This window comes from Camelina sativa, chromosome 6 (assembly GCF_000633955.1).
Source record: "Camelina sativa cultivar DH55 chromosome 6, Cs, whole genome shotgun sequence".
NCBI classification, from domain to species: domain Eukaryota; kingdom Viridiplantae; phylum Streptophyta; class Magnoliopsida; order Brassicales; family Brassicaceae; genus Camelina; species Camelina sativa.
The window spans coordinates 4,518,962-4,533,542 of NC_025690.1; the positions used below are offsets into that span (position 1 = coordinate 4,518,962).

The following is a 14,581-nucleotide window of genomic DNA, read 5'->3' on the forward strand; positions in this document are numbered from 1 at the left end:
TCGAACAACCACATGACTCACCATGACAAGGTCATGCTTTTAGGGCATAGCGATAGTTACACGCAGGACAAGAACATGCAAGTCACAATTGCGTTTAACCATTTCGGAGAAGGACTCGTTCAAAGAATGCCACGGTAATTCTTTTACCCTTCATTGCGTGCACACATATGTATCAATAGTAGTTAGAATACATTTATATTAGGCTTGTATGCGAAGCACGCGTATAAAGAGTAGTTTGAATGTGAAAGCTTCACTTTAGGGACTATAGTATAGAGTATGGAAGAAGTCAACAAAAGCGGAATGAGACCTTTTAACCACCATATATAGAAGATTCTTTTTATTAAATGAGATACGAATTGATGAATATATTGTACCACTAAATCAAAAACAAGTGTCGGCCATATTCGTTATATCTTCGTATTCGTTTCCACTTAATTCCAGTGGATTAATAAGAGAAAGATGATAGCGGTATATATGCCAATGCAGAATTGAGTGTATATGTGTATTATTTGTTTATACTTTTTATATATATGCTTGGAAATGCTAATTTTGACGTTTGTTATATTCGTACATTGGATATAGGGAGATCATAAAAACTTAAATAATATTGATATGAGAAATTCGAGAAAACTAAGAGAGAGAACATTTTTTCAATTGTTTTAAACCATAAAAATTGAAAGGAAAAGGTTAGTAAAATGCTAATGTTTATGGTTTTGGTTATAAATAATTAAACAGGTGCAGGCATGGATATTTCCATGTAGTGAACAATGATTATACTCACTGGGAAATGTATGCAATTGGAGGAAGTGCTTCTCCGACGATATATAGCCAAGGCAATAGGTTTCTCGCCCCGAACACCCGATTTAATAAAGAGGTACAGTACATAATCAATATGGATAGATTATTTTCATAAATGTTTAATATCTTATGTTCATAAATATATATTTACTTGTAATTTATATGGATAGGTAACTAAACATGAAGATGCACCCGAGAGCCAATGGAGAGACTGGAACTGGAGATCGGAAGGAGATATGTTGTTGAACGGAGCTTATTTCCGGGAGTCGGGTGCCGAAGCACCTTCGACTTATGCAAGAGCTTCAAGCCTGAGTGCTAGGCCATCGTCACTTGTGGGTTCCATCACGACGACGGCAGGCACTTTGAGTTGTCGGCGAGGCCGTCGTTGTTAATGATAATGAAATCATTAAGAGAGAAGATATTTATTGGATCATTGTCTTTTGCAATGGTGCGTATGTTTAACAAATGGTAAGAGATTTTTTCTTTCTAAGGTGAAGTGCTTTAAAATGTAATGTTATATGTGTAATGCGTCTGCTATGTCTCTAGGCATATGCGAGAGATTGATGATTTTTAAGTTTAATATCAATATAATTTTCAAGCTAGCAAACATCCTTTCGTTTTTTTGTTTTTGTTTTTAACATGCATCAACCATATACCAATATTATTTGCGACCTCTTTTGCGCTAAATCCTTGTAAAAGATTTTTGTAATTATTACAAAGTTTTCATTCTACCTTAACTACCGTAAGGTGGAACTTTTATTTTTAAGTAATTTGAGAAAGAAACTTCAATACTATAACATGAACCCACTATATACAGTAAAGTTTGTCAAAAAAGATTTTGTTCAGCCAATCACGAAGAACAATCACGAAGAAGGGAACATTGTTTGTGGATCGATGGAGTTGACATAAAAAAACGGGCCAACGCCATAAAGTTGTCGGCAACACGTTCAAACGCAACAGGATGCTGTTTACGTCCAATTTTCTCAGACAGTACACACATTCTTCTTGTCCTCCATGCTATGAGTTGGATATAGATTTTGTCTTGATAGTTAATTAATATTCTATCTGTCTCTCATAGTTCGAGGTTTTAGGGAATTTTTTTTGTTCCTAAAAGATTGATTTTTTCAAGTTTTTAATATGTATTTTTATTTTATTTTAGTTATATATTTGAGTAAAAAGTAGGAAAATAGAAAAGAGAAGAGATATGTGAGAAAGAAAAAGGACCATTTTAAATAATTAAAAGAAAAAGTATATAATAATAAATAAATTATATTTATTTTGTTTTAATATATGTGAAAATTACTAAACATCAAACTATGAAAAACAGAGGAATTACTTAATTTTGGTACACTAATATGTGATTTTTTTGCAAAAAAACGTGCTATTTTGTTTCGGTTTAAAAAAAGAAATAGTATATATTTTCATGCTTACATTTTGGAATTTTGTTTTGAAAATAAACGATGTAACAAATGTCATTATGTGGAAAACAAAAGTAATTAATTGTTTAATAAGCCTAGTATTTTTACTTAACTTTTTGTTTTTTTTTTTGTTTTTTGGTCACGGTTAATTTCTTTATGTATTTTAAAAGTATTATACTAAACCAGTAAATAAATATTGAGAAAAATAACCTTGAATTCAAGAGTCATGCGCCATTTGGGTCACATAAGGCTTTGGTTCAAATGTTTTGTGACTTATATAATCGGACATTTGGTGCTCAAAATAAATTTTAAATTTAATATATTTTTAAAAAATTGTTGTAGAAAATAAAAAGATTATTCTAATAATATACCTAATTTTCAATATAATGGCTTATATTAGTAATACATTTTATACAAAGATAAAAACACCGAATAACTTATAACCATTTGAATGCAATATTTAAAAAATGTATATGTATCAAACCTAACGTGTATCCAATCGAATACATGACATAAAAAAAACCTTATTATTGCAATGCAAAAATGTATGATACATGAAGATGGTATATGAAGGTGATTGTCAAACTTGGTGAATCTGATGGACGGCAATGGTTTTGAAAGTCTTTAACTTCAAAGTAGTTGGAAGACACCTTTTGAAGGCGCAAAGATTGTATGAACTCATCGATCATCTACTAGATTATAGCGGATGTTTGGGCTAAGAAACAGGGTATTTTCTACAGTTTTATTTTCCATGCATGATTACGTTTATCTTGTTATTTCGAATACATGACACTGAGGTTATTATGCTATTTCAACATATTATTAAAGAATTTTCCGGTTGACATAAATAAATAATATTAAAAAAAGGCTCAACGCAAAATCAAATTTGACGTTACACAAATAATAAGTATATCATGTTGCACACTCTATGATTGATCGAACAACATCATATATCTTTGTCCGTTTCAAAAGAAAAATAAGCTGGCTCCTCCCACCGCAACAACAACAGCCAAAACGGTTGAAGAAGATCTAGAGTCGGAGCTCGACCTTTCGCCATCCTCCTGATCCGATTCAGGTTGTGCAAGCGTATCGGTAATACTTTTTCTGCTTTCGTCGGTACTAATGGGAACGTAATCCCCCACTACTGTGACACCGTCTGGTGCAAGTTCTAAGGGGATTTCGTAATCCGGATAATCTTGAGATGGACCAAGACTATCTATCAAGTTCTTTGTAGAGATATCTGTTGTTGCTTTGTTGTCAGCAAGGGTCTTTGATGAAGATGGCGGTTGAGACTTTCCAGAATCAGCTGCTGAGATTCCATTAACGACAGCGAGAAGTACGAAAAAGGAGACGAGGAAGAATTGGTTGGCCATCGTATATATGTGTGTTGATATTGATCCCCTAAGCTCTTTATCGTGTAGAACTTTTTGGGGTTATATTATTTAGCTAGTTTGAATATAAGATGATTCTTGTGAGGTTCTCAAATTAAGCAGATTGACTAAACAATCAAGGAGAATTAAATTGAATGGGGAAATGGAGAATGATGAGAATTTAAACTTGTATAGGAGATGGAGGTTTTTGATTGGTGAGCTAGTTGCTATTTTACGGTTAGGAGTTGTTTTTTTTAACTCATATTTGTGTTCATGAACTGTTTCTGGTTCTCTATATATTAGAAAATGGTTATAAATTTTAACTATTTTTAGAATATGGTTACTTGGTTAGGGTATTTTTAACTAGTTTGTTTGTTTCATATGCAATGTAGATGTAATGTGAATAAGGGAAAACAATACACAAACCATCTTATATAATATGATAAGATTTCCTTTAAACTTGATCTAATATTTTGACATTTGGCAATTCTAATATTTGATATGAGTCATCTTTTTTCACTATTAGTTATTAGCAATATGTTCACATTAATATACCACAATTAATTTATATACTTTTAAATATTTATCTATTTTATTTATTTTCCAATATTTTATTTATTTTTTCTCCGCACTTTTATTATTAATATAATGTGGAGAAGAAATTCATATATGAAACCAAAAGTTTATCTTAATTAATTATTTACACTAATTTATCAGAATTTATTTCTCTACTTATGATAATTAAAAATTAATAAATATATATATTTTCTCAATTTTTACATTTTCATTAATTTTACCAAGAATAACTTCTCTATGCTAATATTTGACATGTGTGATCTTTTTCTCTCTTAATTATTACCAATTTATTCACATTGATATACCACGATTAATTTCTATACTTCTTGAATATTTTTCTATTTTATTTATTTTCCAATATTTTTTTAAAAAATATGCTAAGGTTTATCTAAACTTGCTATAATATTTTGACATTTGCAATCCTAATATTTGACATGTGTCATCTTCTTTCTCTCTTAATCATAAGCAATATGGTCACATTAATATACCACAATAAATTTATATACTTCTTAAATATTTGTCCATTTTATTTATTTTCTAATATTTTTTAAAAATATGGTAAGGTTTCTTCTAAACTTGCTCTCATATTTTGACATTTGGCAATGCTAATATTTGACATATGTCATATTTTCTCTCATAATTATTAGAAATATGTTCACATTAATATACCAAAATTTATATACTTAAATATTTTTCTATTTTATTTATTTATATACTTAAATATTTTTCCATTAATATAATATGGAGAAAAAATCATATTTGAAACAAAAGTTTCTCTTAATTATTAATAATATTATTAATTATTTGATAGGGTAATTGGCTTCATGCTTCTGACACTGTCGCGAAACGTAGGAAATAACATTTTCCTGCTGCATCAGCACACATTCCAAACCAAATCCAGAAGCATTTGTATACGTAAGGCTCATTCTGCTCTAGTAGTGCCAACACCAGCGTGGTAGTCAGCAGAAACTGCACATTCTTCTCTGGCACTCCCTAATGGCCTGAATCTTCTCTGGATCCACTGAAACTCCCTTTGCATAAACAATGTGACCCAAGAATCCTAGCTTCAGCTGCCAGAAACTGCACTTGCTCAACTTAGCATACAGTTTTTGCTCCCACAGCTTCTCCATAACTGCTCTCAGATGCACTGCATGCTCCTCAAGACTCTTAGAATAAACCAAGATATTGTTGATGAAAATGATGACAGAAACATCCAGAAACTCTCAGAAGACGCTATTCATCAATCTCATGAACGCTGCTGGCTCGTTAGTCAACCCGAACGACATCACCACAAACTCATAATGCCCATACCTCCCCCTGAATGTTGTCTTCCTCTCATTCGCCTCATCTATCGGGATATTATGATAGCCCAACACCAGATCAATCTTAGAGAACAAAGTAGAATCCCTCAACTGATCCAACAACTCATCGATCATGGGAAGAAGGTACTTGTTCTTCACAGTGACCCGGTTTAAAGCCCAGTAATCAATGCACAAGCAGAAACTCCCGTCTTTCATCTTAACGAACAACATCGACACTCTCAATGGTGACATGCTAGGATGGATGAAACCCTTTCTCAAAAGATCCTCCAGCTGCTTATTCAACTCTGCCATCTCTATTGGAGCTATCCTGAAGCCGCCTCAATCATGAAGGGATCAGACCAAGATGGTGGTAACCCCTGCAACGATTGGAACACATCCCTGAACTCCTCCACAACCTGAATACCGCTAACTGTAGGTTGTCCCACTGACTCCGACATCGAGATTGTAATTAGATAGGTCTCCCGCCCCTTCTCGATCATCTTCCCTTCCTGCATGGCTGAAATCACAAGACTCCTAGAAGTTGTTTCCCTTAAATAACAACTCCCCTTCCTGGCTCGCTCAAACTCCACTCTACCCCGATGACAATCCAGCTGAACCATGTATCGATGCAACCAATCCATCCCTAGGATAACATCATACAACTCCACGGAGCTGATAAGCAAATCCTCTAGCCTCGACCCTCCTGCAATCTGAATATCAACTCTACTCGCCCGTCCAAGGACTCTCAGAAACTTTCCTCCCGCAACTCTTACAATTTCCCTCGCTCTTCGGGATCTCCAATGATATTGGCGCTCTTCGCGCACTCCAGGATAATGAAGCAATGGGTTGCTCTAGAATCAAATATGACGTGGGACGTAAACCCACCCACCAATAAGGTCCCTACACAAACCTCATGTGCTAAAAACCTAACATTCTATCACAGACAAAACATAATATCTGAACTACTGAATCTACAAATTCTGAGTCTCAGAAGTTATACATGTTATCGCTCGTGCACTAGTTCCGCCTATCTCCACGGTCGAGTACACTCATGACGTCAGCTTGATCCGTCCCACCGGTTGCACACCCAGCTGCACTCATGGTTGTCCTTCAGCATGCACCGCTGCTACTGCCATCTGGTACAACTTGGGCCAACGAGGCTTTATACGCATCGTCTCCCTGAAATGGTAGCACACTCGGGTATCCGCCCGCTGCTCCAGCACTGCCCGCTACTCGACTCTCTGTAGAAAGTTCACCACCTTGTGGTCCATGCTATCGCACTCGTAGCATCCCGCACCATTCGGTCTCTAAGTAGCCTCACACTTTCTCTTGGTTTCCTGCGTAGGCTTGTCGCCCTTACTAGCATGTGTTTGGATATCCTCCTCAACCACAACTGCGATCTCAACCAGCTTCGTCCCCTTAGCATAGCTCCGCCCTCTACAGTGGACCCTCAAATAATTCGGAAGGGGCCTCATGAAACTCCTGACCTTTGCCTCCTCGGAATCCATCGCCCAGCCCCCATACATCATAAGCCGACTAAACTCCACGTCCACTCACGCACAACCAGAGTCCCCTAAGACAACTACATGACTTGCACCTCCAACCGTTCTAGTGTCTCATGAAGGAAGTACTTGCAGTTGAACTCCTCCACGAAATCAACCCAAGTTATCTCCCTCTGCACCCTTATGGCAGCCACTGACCTCCACCATAAATGATCATAGCCTATCAGGTTATGGACCCCTATGTCCCCCAAAACTCCTGATGACATCTGAGAGACTGGAAGTTACTTTCCACTCTCATCCTCCATGCATCCACAACAGTAGGGTCGGTACCGCCCGAGAACCCACTCCATACTGATCATGCCCATCTCCCTCAACATGGTAACATAATGGGAATGGGATCTTGCACCTGCAGCCATTGGCTGCTGCACCTCTGCCACCACAGGCCGCTCCATCGGAGCCTGTGCCGGTATAACTCTCGGCAACCGCTCCAACAAGCTCGCCAGGTCAACACGTCCACCAGAGGATCCACCTACTGGAAATCTCGCACCCGGAACTCCAGTACCACCGACCAACTTGGCACCAACACCGCCCATACCGAATTCATCGGCGCATACGGTCCTATCGGCACCACCACTGGCCACACTCACTGACCCCTTCTGGAAAGCCTGCGACTCGTCGATGCCCTTTGCGTTCACACTCTGATCGACATCCTCGCTGGCAACTAGACCTCTGCCCCTACCATGATCACGGCCATGACCACGACAACATCCATGACCACGATAAGCAACAACTCCACTTCTAACAATATGCACTACCAAACACAGAAGGCTAAGCAAACAACAAACTGCATACACAAACATACAACTTACCGTGAAATCTCATTGAGGACTCGCAGAGGATGTTATAGGACTCATGCCACACACTATTGACTAAATCACATGCAATCCCAAACATCAACTTAACAAGCTATAGTTGACCGTAAGCACTCTGATACCAAAAAGAAAAAATTCAACCCGTTTTTTGTAATATTATTATAGAAATCTCTATTATATATATTAAACTTATGACTCTAGTTTTCTTTTCTTCTCTTTTTCGCAATATAATTATTCTATATCTAACTATTTTTCGTTAATAGCTGGTTTTTTTTTTTGTTGATTTGGTCTATAGTTTGCCAAGCTATACTCAACCTAATAATAATTAAACGGAATCTCGATGGTTTTGCAATTTTAATTTTTAATTATTAAATTAGATCTTTCCATTTTTTAACGATGTTCTGCATTGCTGTCCACTAAAAAGATGTTATTATATATACTAGCCATGCAAGGATCATTAAAAAAAAATGGATGTAATTAAAATACAAATAGACCCTTCGAACCATGATCAGAATATCATGGTTATTGATATAATGACTAAAGGTTACATAAATCATAAAGAACACAAACTAAACATTTTATAACAACATCAAATCCTAACCTCCGTACTATGCACGTGAATTTAACGTGTTACAAATCGGATCGGAGCGAGAACTGTTTTAATATAAACCGAAAAAATTGATATGGAACGTATAATATAGTCTTAATATGAAAGCCCCAAAAAAATAGTGATATTCAAATTATATGAAGAAGAGCCATGCAACGGCGGTGAGAATAGAGCCGGAGAGAGAGATCTCGAGCAATGAGGCTCTTCCGGTCGGAGGCGAAGCTTCAGGGACGTCACTAGCGCCAGCTCCGTCGGACGATGGAGACATGTCTGGAGTAGGAGCTGGCGGAGAGGAGGCGGTTGGTGCATCGGACGAGCTGGAAGGACCTTCGGAAGAATCGTCGGAACTTGAGTCAGGACTTGCAGCGGGAGTTTTGGCTGATGATGACTTCGGAGACTTTGCGGTGTTGCCGCTGCCTGAAGATGGGGAAGGGCTTGGAGTTGCGGTGGAGTTTTTCTTGGCCATGGTCGGAGCAGCCGTAGGTGGCGAGGTTGGGGGGGAGGCGGTTGCTTTTGGGGATGCTGAAGCCGCGGGAGAAGGAGAGGTCGAGTTTTTCCCGCCGTTGGCTTTAGGTGCGCTTGCCGGTGTTGGTGGATCGGCGGCGAAGACTGCGGTTACGGCCAAAGCGGCTACGGCGAGAGATAGGAGTTTAAGTGTCATTGTCATTTTGTTTGTAAAGATGTGTGTGAATATGTTTTTTTTTTTATGTGGTATGGTCTATTACGTCTTCTTCTTGTGTCTCTCGATCGAGTGTTTTTTTTATGGTAAAGGTGAAAGAAAAGAAAAGAGTGATTTTGGAGAAATTAAGGAAAGCAAAATTTAATTTATAGGGGATTTCTAAAGAGTTGACCGAAGTTTTGGTTGACCGAGTCCATCGGAACTTGTCTTAAAAATATCATTGGTTTCATCTTTTGTTAGTAAAAGAGAGAACATGTGGTGATGGTAATTTGTAATTTTCAAGAGACAATTTAGAACACGTGACACTGACTATTGTAATTCTATTCAATTTCAAGAATAATTTTGTGGTATCAAATTTGTAGTTTCTACTAAAAAAAAAACTAAGAAATTAAAAGTTGATACCAGTTATCACGTATGAAGTGGAAGTTTAAAATAGAGTCGTGCTTTTGTTTGGTAGGTTAGAATCCTCTTGTTGGTATGGTTATGCTTAGTGTTAGTTAAACACTTTATTGCTTTATACTCGTTGAGCGGATTCTGATAGCTAAAAAACCAGTCACTCGAATCCCGAAAGAGAATTTGGAGCGAGCTTGGGATTCTGATAGCTAAAAAACCAGTCACTCGAATCATTGATGATTGTTAATAAGCTTACTGCTGATCGGTTGTTAAAGCCTGAGTATAAGCTGTTAGAATTTTCGTTAATTTGAGAAGAACATATAAATGTCACAAATGAATAATGCTACATGTTAATATTCCATAGCTTATTTTGAATAACTTTTTATTTATTTTTTATTGTATAAGATATCATAAAAAAAAGAGCTAAAGAATTTCAACACATACCATAAAAGGCAAATAATGTCAAAAAAAAAAACATGAAGAGACTATAATAAAAATAATAGTATGCTTAATCCAAAAACAGGAGTTAAAAATGTGTATTGAATCTATCATTTTAAGTGATATTGAATACAAATCCTATGTTATTCAATTATGATTTTTTTAAGTCTAATAAAATCAAATATTATTGAACTAATTACTTCAAAATCCACTATTATTGAATACTTTTTGAGGATTTGATGTTAAAACTCAAACCATATAAAATACTATTCAATACACCAACCATAATACCTTTGTCACATCTCTGTATATATGTTTGTCAATCCAGTTACCTAGTATATATGTTTGAATACTCATTTAAGTTGTTTTATCTACCATGTTCTTCTTCTTCTCGTGCAATCAAAAGGAGTGACTACAAATTTCAAGGGAAATTGGCAGAAGTAACCAACAAAAAAACTTTAATTAATTCACTAACCATCATTCTATAATATTTTTTATATTTTTTATAATAATGATAGTTTTGCCCATATGACATTATGAACAGCTAAATACACTCTCTCTCATGTGCATTCCCTCCTCCCTTTCTTTTTCTTTTTTTCCTTTATTTTTCTCATTTTCTTCTTTATCTCTTATTTATTCATTTATACTTTACAATAAAATCTAGGGCAATTTTCATAAATCTATTTACACAAATTATTTGGATTACACAATCTTATTTTAAAATAAACATTTTCTTTTATATTTTTATTTGATTTTTTATTGAACAACTTTAACTCAATAAGTAACTAAAATAATGTAATTATTTATTCTACTATCCTATATAGAATACAATAATATTCTATTACATTTTCTTAAAATATATTTATTCTACTATTAATTTAATTCCCTTGTAACCTAATTTTAGTATGCGCTTAATTCGATAGTTTGGGTTCTCTATGTTGCATCCCTTAGGGTATAGTGTAATTTCTGAAACTATTGCAATAATTGGGAAATTGGCAGAAGTAACCAACAAAAAAACTTTAATTAATTCACTAACCATTCTACTATTAATTTAATTTCCTTGTAACATAATTTTAGTATGCGCTTAATTCGATAGTTTGGGTTCTCTATGTTGCATCCCTTAGGGTATAGTGTAATTTCTTCGGAAATTGTTAAATTCGGCATTTAAATTTTATAATTAAACAAAATTATATATCGTTTTAGGTTTACAAAAGAGTAGTTAGGGTTTAGATTTTACAATTAAACAAAATTATATGTCGGTTTGGGTTTATAAAATAATGGTTAGGGTTTATATTTTACAATTAAATAAAATTATATGTCGGTTTGGATTTATAGAAGAGTGGTTAGGGTTTAGATTTTACAATTAAACAAAGTTATATGTCGGTTTGAGTTTATAAAATAGTGTTTAGGGTTTAAATTTTACAATTAAACGAAATTATATGTCGGTTTGGGTTTACAAAAGAGTGTTTAGGGTTTATTGTAGCCACCACCGTATCGTATAACCACCACTAGTACCGTACTCTCATTACCACTATTATAAAATTATTTTATTAAATAGGTTTCGTTCTATACTATTTAATTTTATTCTATACTATATAGTTTAAATTTTAAATGGACACTATTTTTTACTTTAATTAATTCTTATCAGAATTTCAAAATTCAAATCATGTTATATAAATAAAAAATCTATGGTTTTAAACTATTGCAAGATTTATTTAGTTATTTTTATAATATTAAATTAGGACTTAAAATGAGGAGGGGTAAAATCAATTTTGTTATGACATCAGCACACCTTTTTTCTTCTCCCTGCGCGTGTTCTTCACTGCTATCTTTTTTACTCACTTAATTTACTTCGTTAGATAGGCTATATTCTTCGTTCCTTTTTTTGTTTTGGTCATCACACAAATTCACCCAAATTTCAACGTACGTCACATCTCTTTTTTTTTGTTTTTTGTTTTTCAACGTCACATATCTCATCGCCGATAATCAGCGACCGCGACTTGTGTTGGCAATATCTATGTGATTCTAAATCGGTCGTTGGTGTCGCTCGATGAGCGATAGCGACCCAGAAAAAGCCTGGGTTTTTCCTTCGTTTCTCCTTCATATCTCCTTCTTCTCTTATCAAGATCTGTCGCGGCGACTCTGTTTCGATGATTCCGTAGACGCTGGAATTTCCAGCGACTGTAATTCTGTTTTTTCTCTCACTTCAGATCTGTTGTAGCGACTCTTCACTCATTTAATCTCCATCTCTCCTTCTGTTTTTCCATTATATTTTGTGTCGCTAATGTTGGTCGCTGCGATTAACAAACGAACAGGGCTTTAGTTGCAGGGCGCGTCTCCAATATCAAACGCTAGCATTGTACTTTTTTTGATCGATATGTGTCGACAAGGTTTCCGAACAGGGTCGATCATAGTTTAGTTTTTTAGACTTTCACACTTACATCACCGTCGCCTCTAGTATATCATTCATATCTCAGTTTCAATATTTTCACCGTTTTTACCGTTTACGCGCTTGACACCAAACAAAGTTAAAACGGTCAACAAACAGTTTAAAATCACTGACCAAAAAAAAACATTAAGGCCTATATAAATTGAGGCCCAATCATACTCAATTCATAACGTAAGCTTATGATTGGCCCACGACTCACTCAGGTGTTCCATAAACACGTAACCACTGCATTGTTAACGTAAAATCACTTTTTAACCTTTTCGGCTTCTCCGTCATTAACAATAATCTCCGACGACAATATTTTCACGGTGAGTTTCGCGTCTCCTTGATCTTTGTCCTTCCTTTACCTCTTTCCCCTCAAGCGTCGTTTCAATTCCTATCACTGTAGAGATTCCGATACTCAATTTGGTTCGCTAAATTTCTCAATTTTGATTTGCAATTCGATTTCGCACTCTCAGATTCATAGCTTTTGTTGAAGTTTTGGATTGAAACTTGTGTAATCAGAACTTCTAGGGTTTTATAAATTCATAGTTATTATTGTGTGTTACATGGTTTGATTATAGATTCAATGATGCATGTTATATGATAGCTTTATCAAGTTTTGTTTTGTTTTTTTTTTTCTTTTCTCAAATTGTGTTGTGTGCACATTGCAGTGTTTATTAAAGCTATGCGTAAACGAACAGCAGAAGCGTCTCTGTCACCTGGAATCCAAAGAAACAGAGCAGACTCTTTTACTAATTACAGATCTCAAGTAACTGAGCTTTTGTCTCAAGGTGAGAGGATCTCTTCTCATCATGATCAACAACAAGAAGCCAGTGAGAGACATTCTGAGAGTGTCATAGGAGCTGGGATGTCCAATTTCGAGAAAGAGAATTTGAATGTCTTGCTAAGGCGGTGTGTGAGGAATCTAACTCCAGAGGTTGATGAGGTACATTAACATCAAAGTGCTATTTCTGATATGGTTTTGTTGCTAGTATGATGAAGGAGTATTCGATATCATTGTAATTTGGTTTGCAGATGCAGGAATGTGTGAGCTCTATGTACCTGATTTCACAGCTAGGGAACAAATGTCAGTCATCCTCACCGATCAATTTCGTTCCTGAAGAATCCGGAAGGGAGAGAGTATGTTAATCCACTTGCTTGAAACATGCACATTTGTTTTCATCATGGCATTGTTGTTGTAATCGGGTGTTTTGTAATTCTCTTTTCTTCTTTTCTTAAATGACCTTCAGGAAGATGACATTCAGCTACTTCTGAGTTCTGACCCTGATATGGTCAAGAACATAACGTCACAGTATTCTAGTATTCTGCTGTCCAAAGTAATGAACTTCTTCTTTTGAATCTACTGTGCATTGTTAGCTTGCGGGAAAAATCAAACATCTAATATGTTTTTATTTTATTTTTTGAAAGCTGGACAATATGCAGCAGGAGCTCGAGAAACTTCTTGACGATGTTGTGGCCACTTGCAGGTATAAGTGTTGGTCTAAATTAGACTAAAGAGTTAGTGCCATTATATGATCAGCTAAAGAGTTTACCTTATCAAAATGATAGCATTCTTTGTTATTGGTTGCTTATGTATTGTCGTTAACTCAACAGACCTATGACTCATGGTGAAATTCGGGAGCTTCAGAACTCAATCAAGGAGCTGCCTGAAAGAAATCTCAACCGTGTCGCTGAAATAGTAGGAAACCATGACATATCATGTGGCAGAGATTTCAATGATAAGGTTGTAGTCAACCTGGATAAGGCGGTAAGTCACAATGCGTAGTCTATTGATTCTCTGGTCGTGGTAAGTTTAAATGGAACACTAACAGCATTTCAACCGAACTGTGTTTTCTTCAGGACACCATCATGTTATGGAGATTGCATTGCTATGTAAGAGCAGTCAAGAGTGCCCAGAAGCTCGCGCCCTAGCTAACTTAGGCTGTATATATGGTTAGGATTGCTAAGATGGTCTGATACTCTGATGTGCTAAACCGGTTTCATATATTTATTAGTTTTCTTTTTCATGATTAGGCCATGTTGCACTTGGTCTTATATGGATTGTCTGTTCTGCTTTTGCAAGACTTTGATAGGTCAAAGATTGAGTTAGACGGTCTGCAGATTATTTTGGTGTTTTACAATCTCTCTATTTTTTTTTTTTTTTTTTTTTTTTTTTTTTTTTTTTTTTTTTTTTTT

The 14,581-nt window shown here is 35.6% G+C and overlaps 3 protein-coding genes and 1 pseudogene across 4 annotated transcripts in view; 2 read left to right on the forward strand and 2 right to left on the reverse strand.

Moving 5' to 3' along the window:
- The window catches only part of LOC104790395 (putative pectate lyase 11), a 3,899-nt gene extending 2,500 nt beyond the window's left edge, over positions 1-1,399 (forward strand). The window contains exons 4-6 of one of the 2 annotated variants that reach the window (XM_010516144.2): positions 13-134; positions 736-874; positions 969-1,399. In XM_010516144.2, the coding sequence (XP_010514446.1) occupies positions 13-134; positions 736-874; positions 969-1,190 (483 nt within the window). In that variant the 3' untranslated portion in view covers positions 1,191-1,399. The remainder of the gene's footprint in view (positions 1-12; positions 135-735; positions 875-968) is intronic. The other variant, XM_010516145.2, reaches the window with a different exon arrangement.
- LOC104790396 lies at positions 3,177-3,734 on the reverse strand. The gene has a single exon (XM_010516146.2). The coding sequence runs from the start codon at positions 3,587-3,589 to the stop codon at positions 3,182-3,184; it is 408 nt and encodes a 135-aa protein (XP_010514448.1). The 5' UTR covers positions 3,590-3,734; the 3' UTR covers positions 3,177-3,181.
- On the reverse strand, positions 8,295-9,203 carry LOC104790397 (annotated as a pseudogene).
- On the forward strand, positions 12,611-14,525 carry LOC104790398. Its single transcript, XM_010516148.2, has 7 exons — positions 12,611-12,711; positions 13,057-13,331; positions 13,421-13,525; positions 13,636-13,722; positions 13,814-13,872; positions 14,000-14,153; positions 14,246-14,525. Exons 2-7 carry the CDS (start codon positions 13,071-13,073, stop codon positions 14,315-14,317), a joined length of 738 nt encoding a protein of 245 aa, XP_010514450.1. The 5' UTR covers positions 12,611-12,711; positions 13,057-13,070; the 3' UTR covers positions 14,318-14,525.

Coding starts and splice junctions, on each gene's coding strand:
- LOC104790396 (XM_010516146.2), bottom strand. CDS start 3,589: ATGGCCAACCAATTCTTCCTCGTCTCCTTTTTCGTACTTCTCGCTGTC.
- LOC104790398 (XM_010516148.2), top strand. CDS start 13,071: ATGCGTAAACGAACAGCAGAAGCGTCTCTGTCACCTGGAATCCAAAGA. Junction 13,526..13,635: donor AAGAATCCGGAAGGGAGAGA/GTATGTTAATCC, acceptor AATGACCTTCAG/GAAGATGACATTCAGCTACT. Junction 13,873..13,999: donor GATGTTGTGGCCACTTGCAG/GTATAAGTGTTG, acceptor TTAACTCAACAG/ACCTATGACTCATGGTGAAA.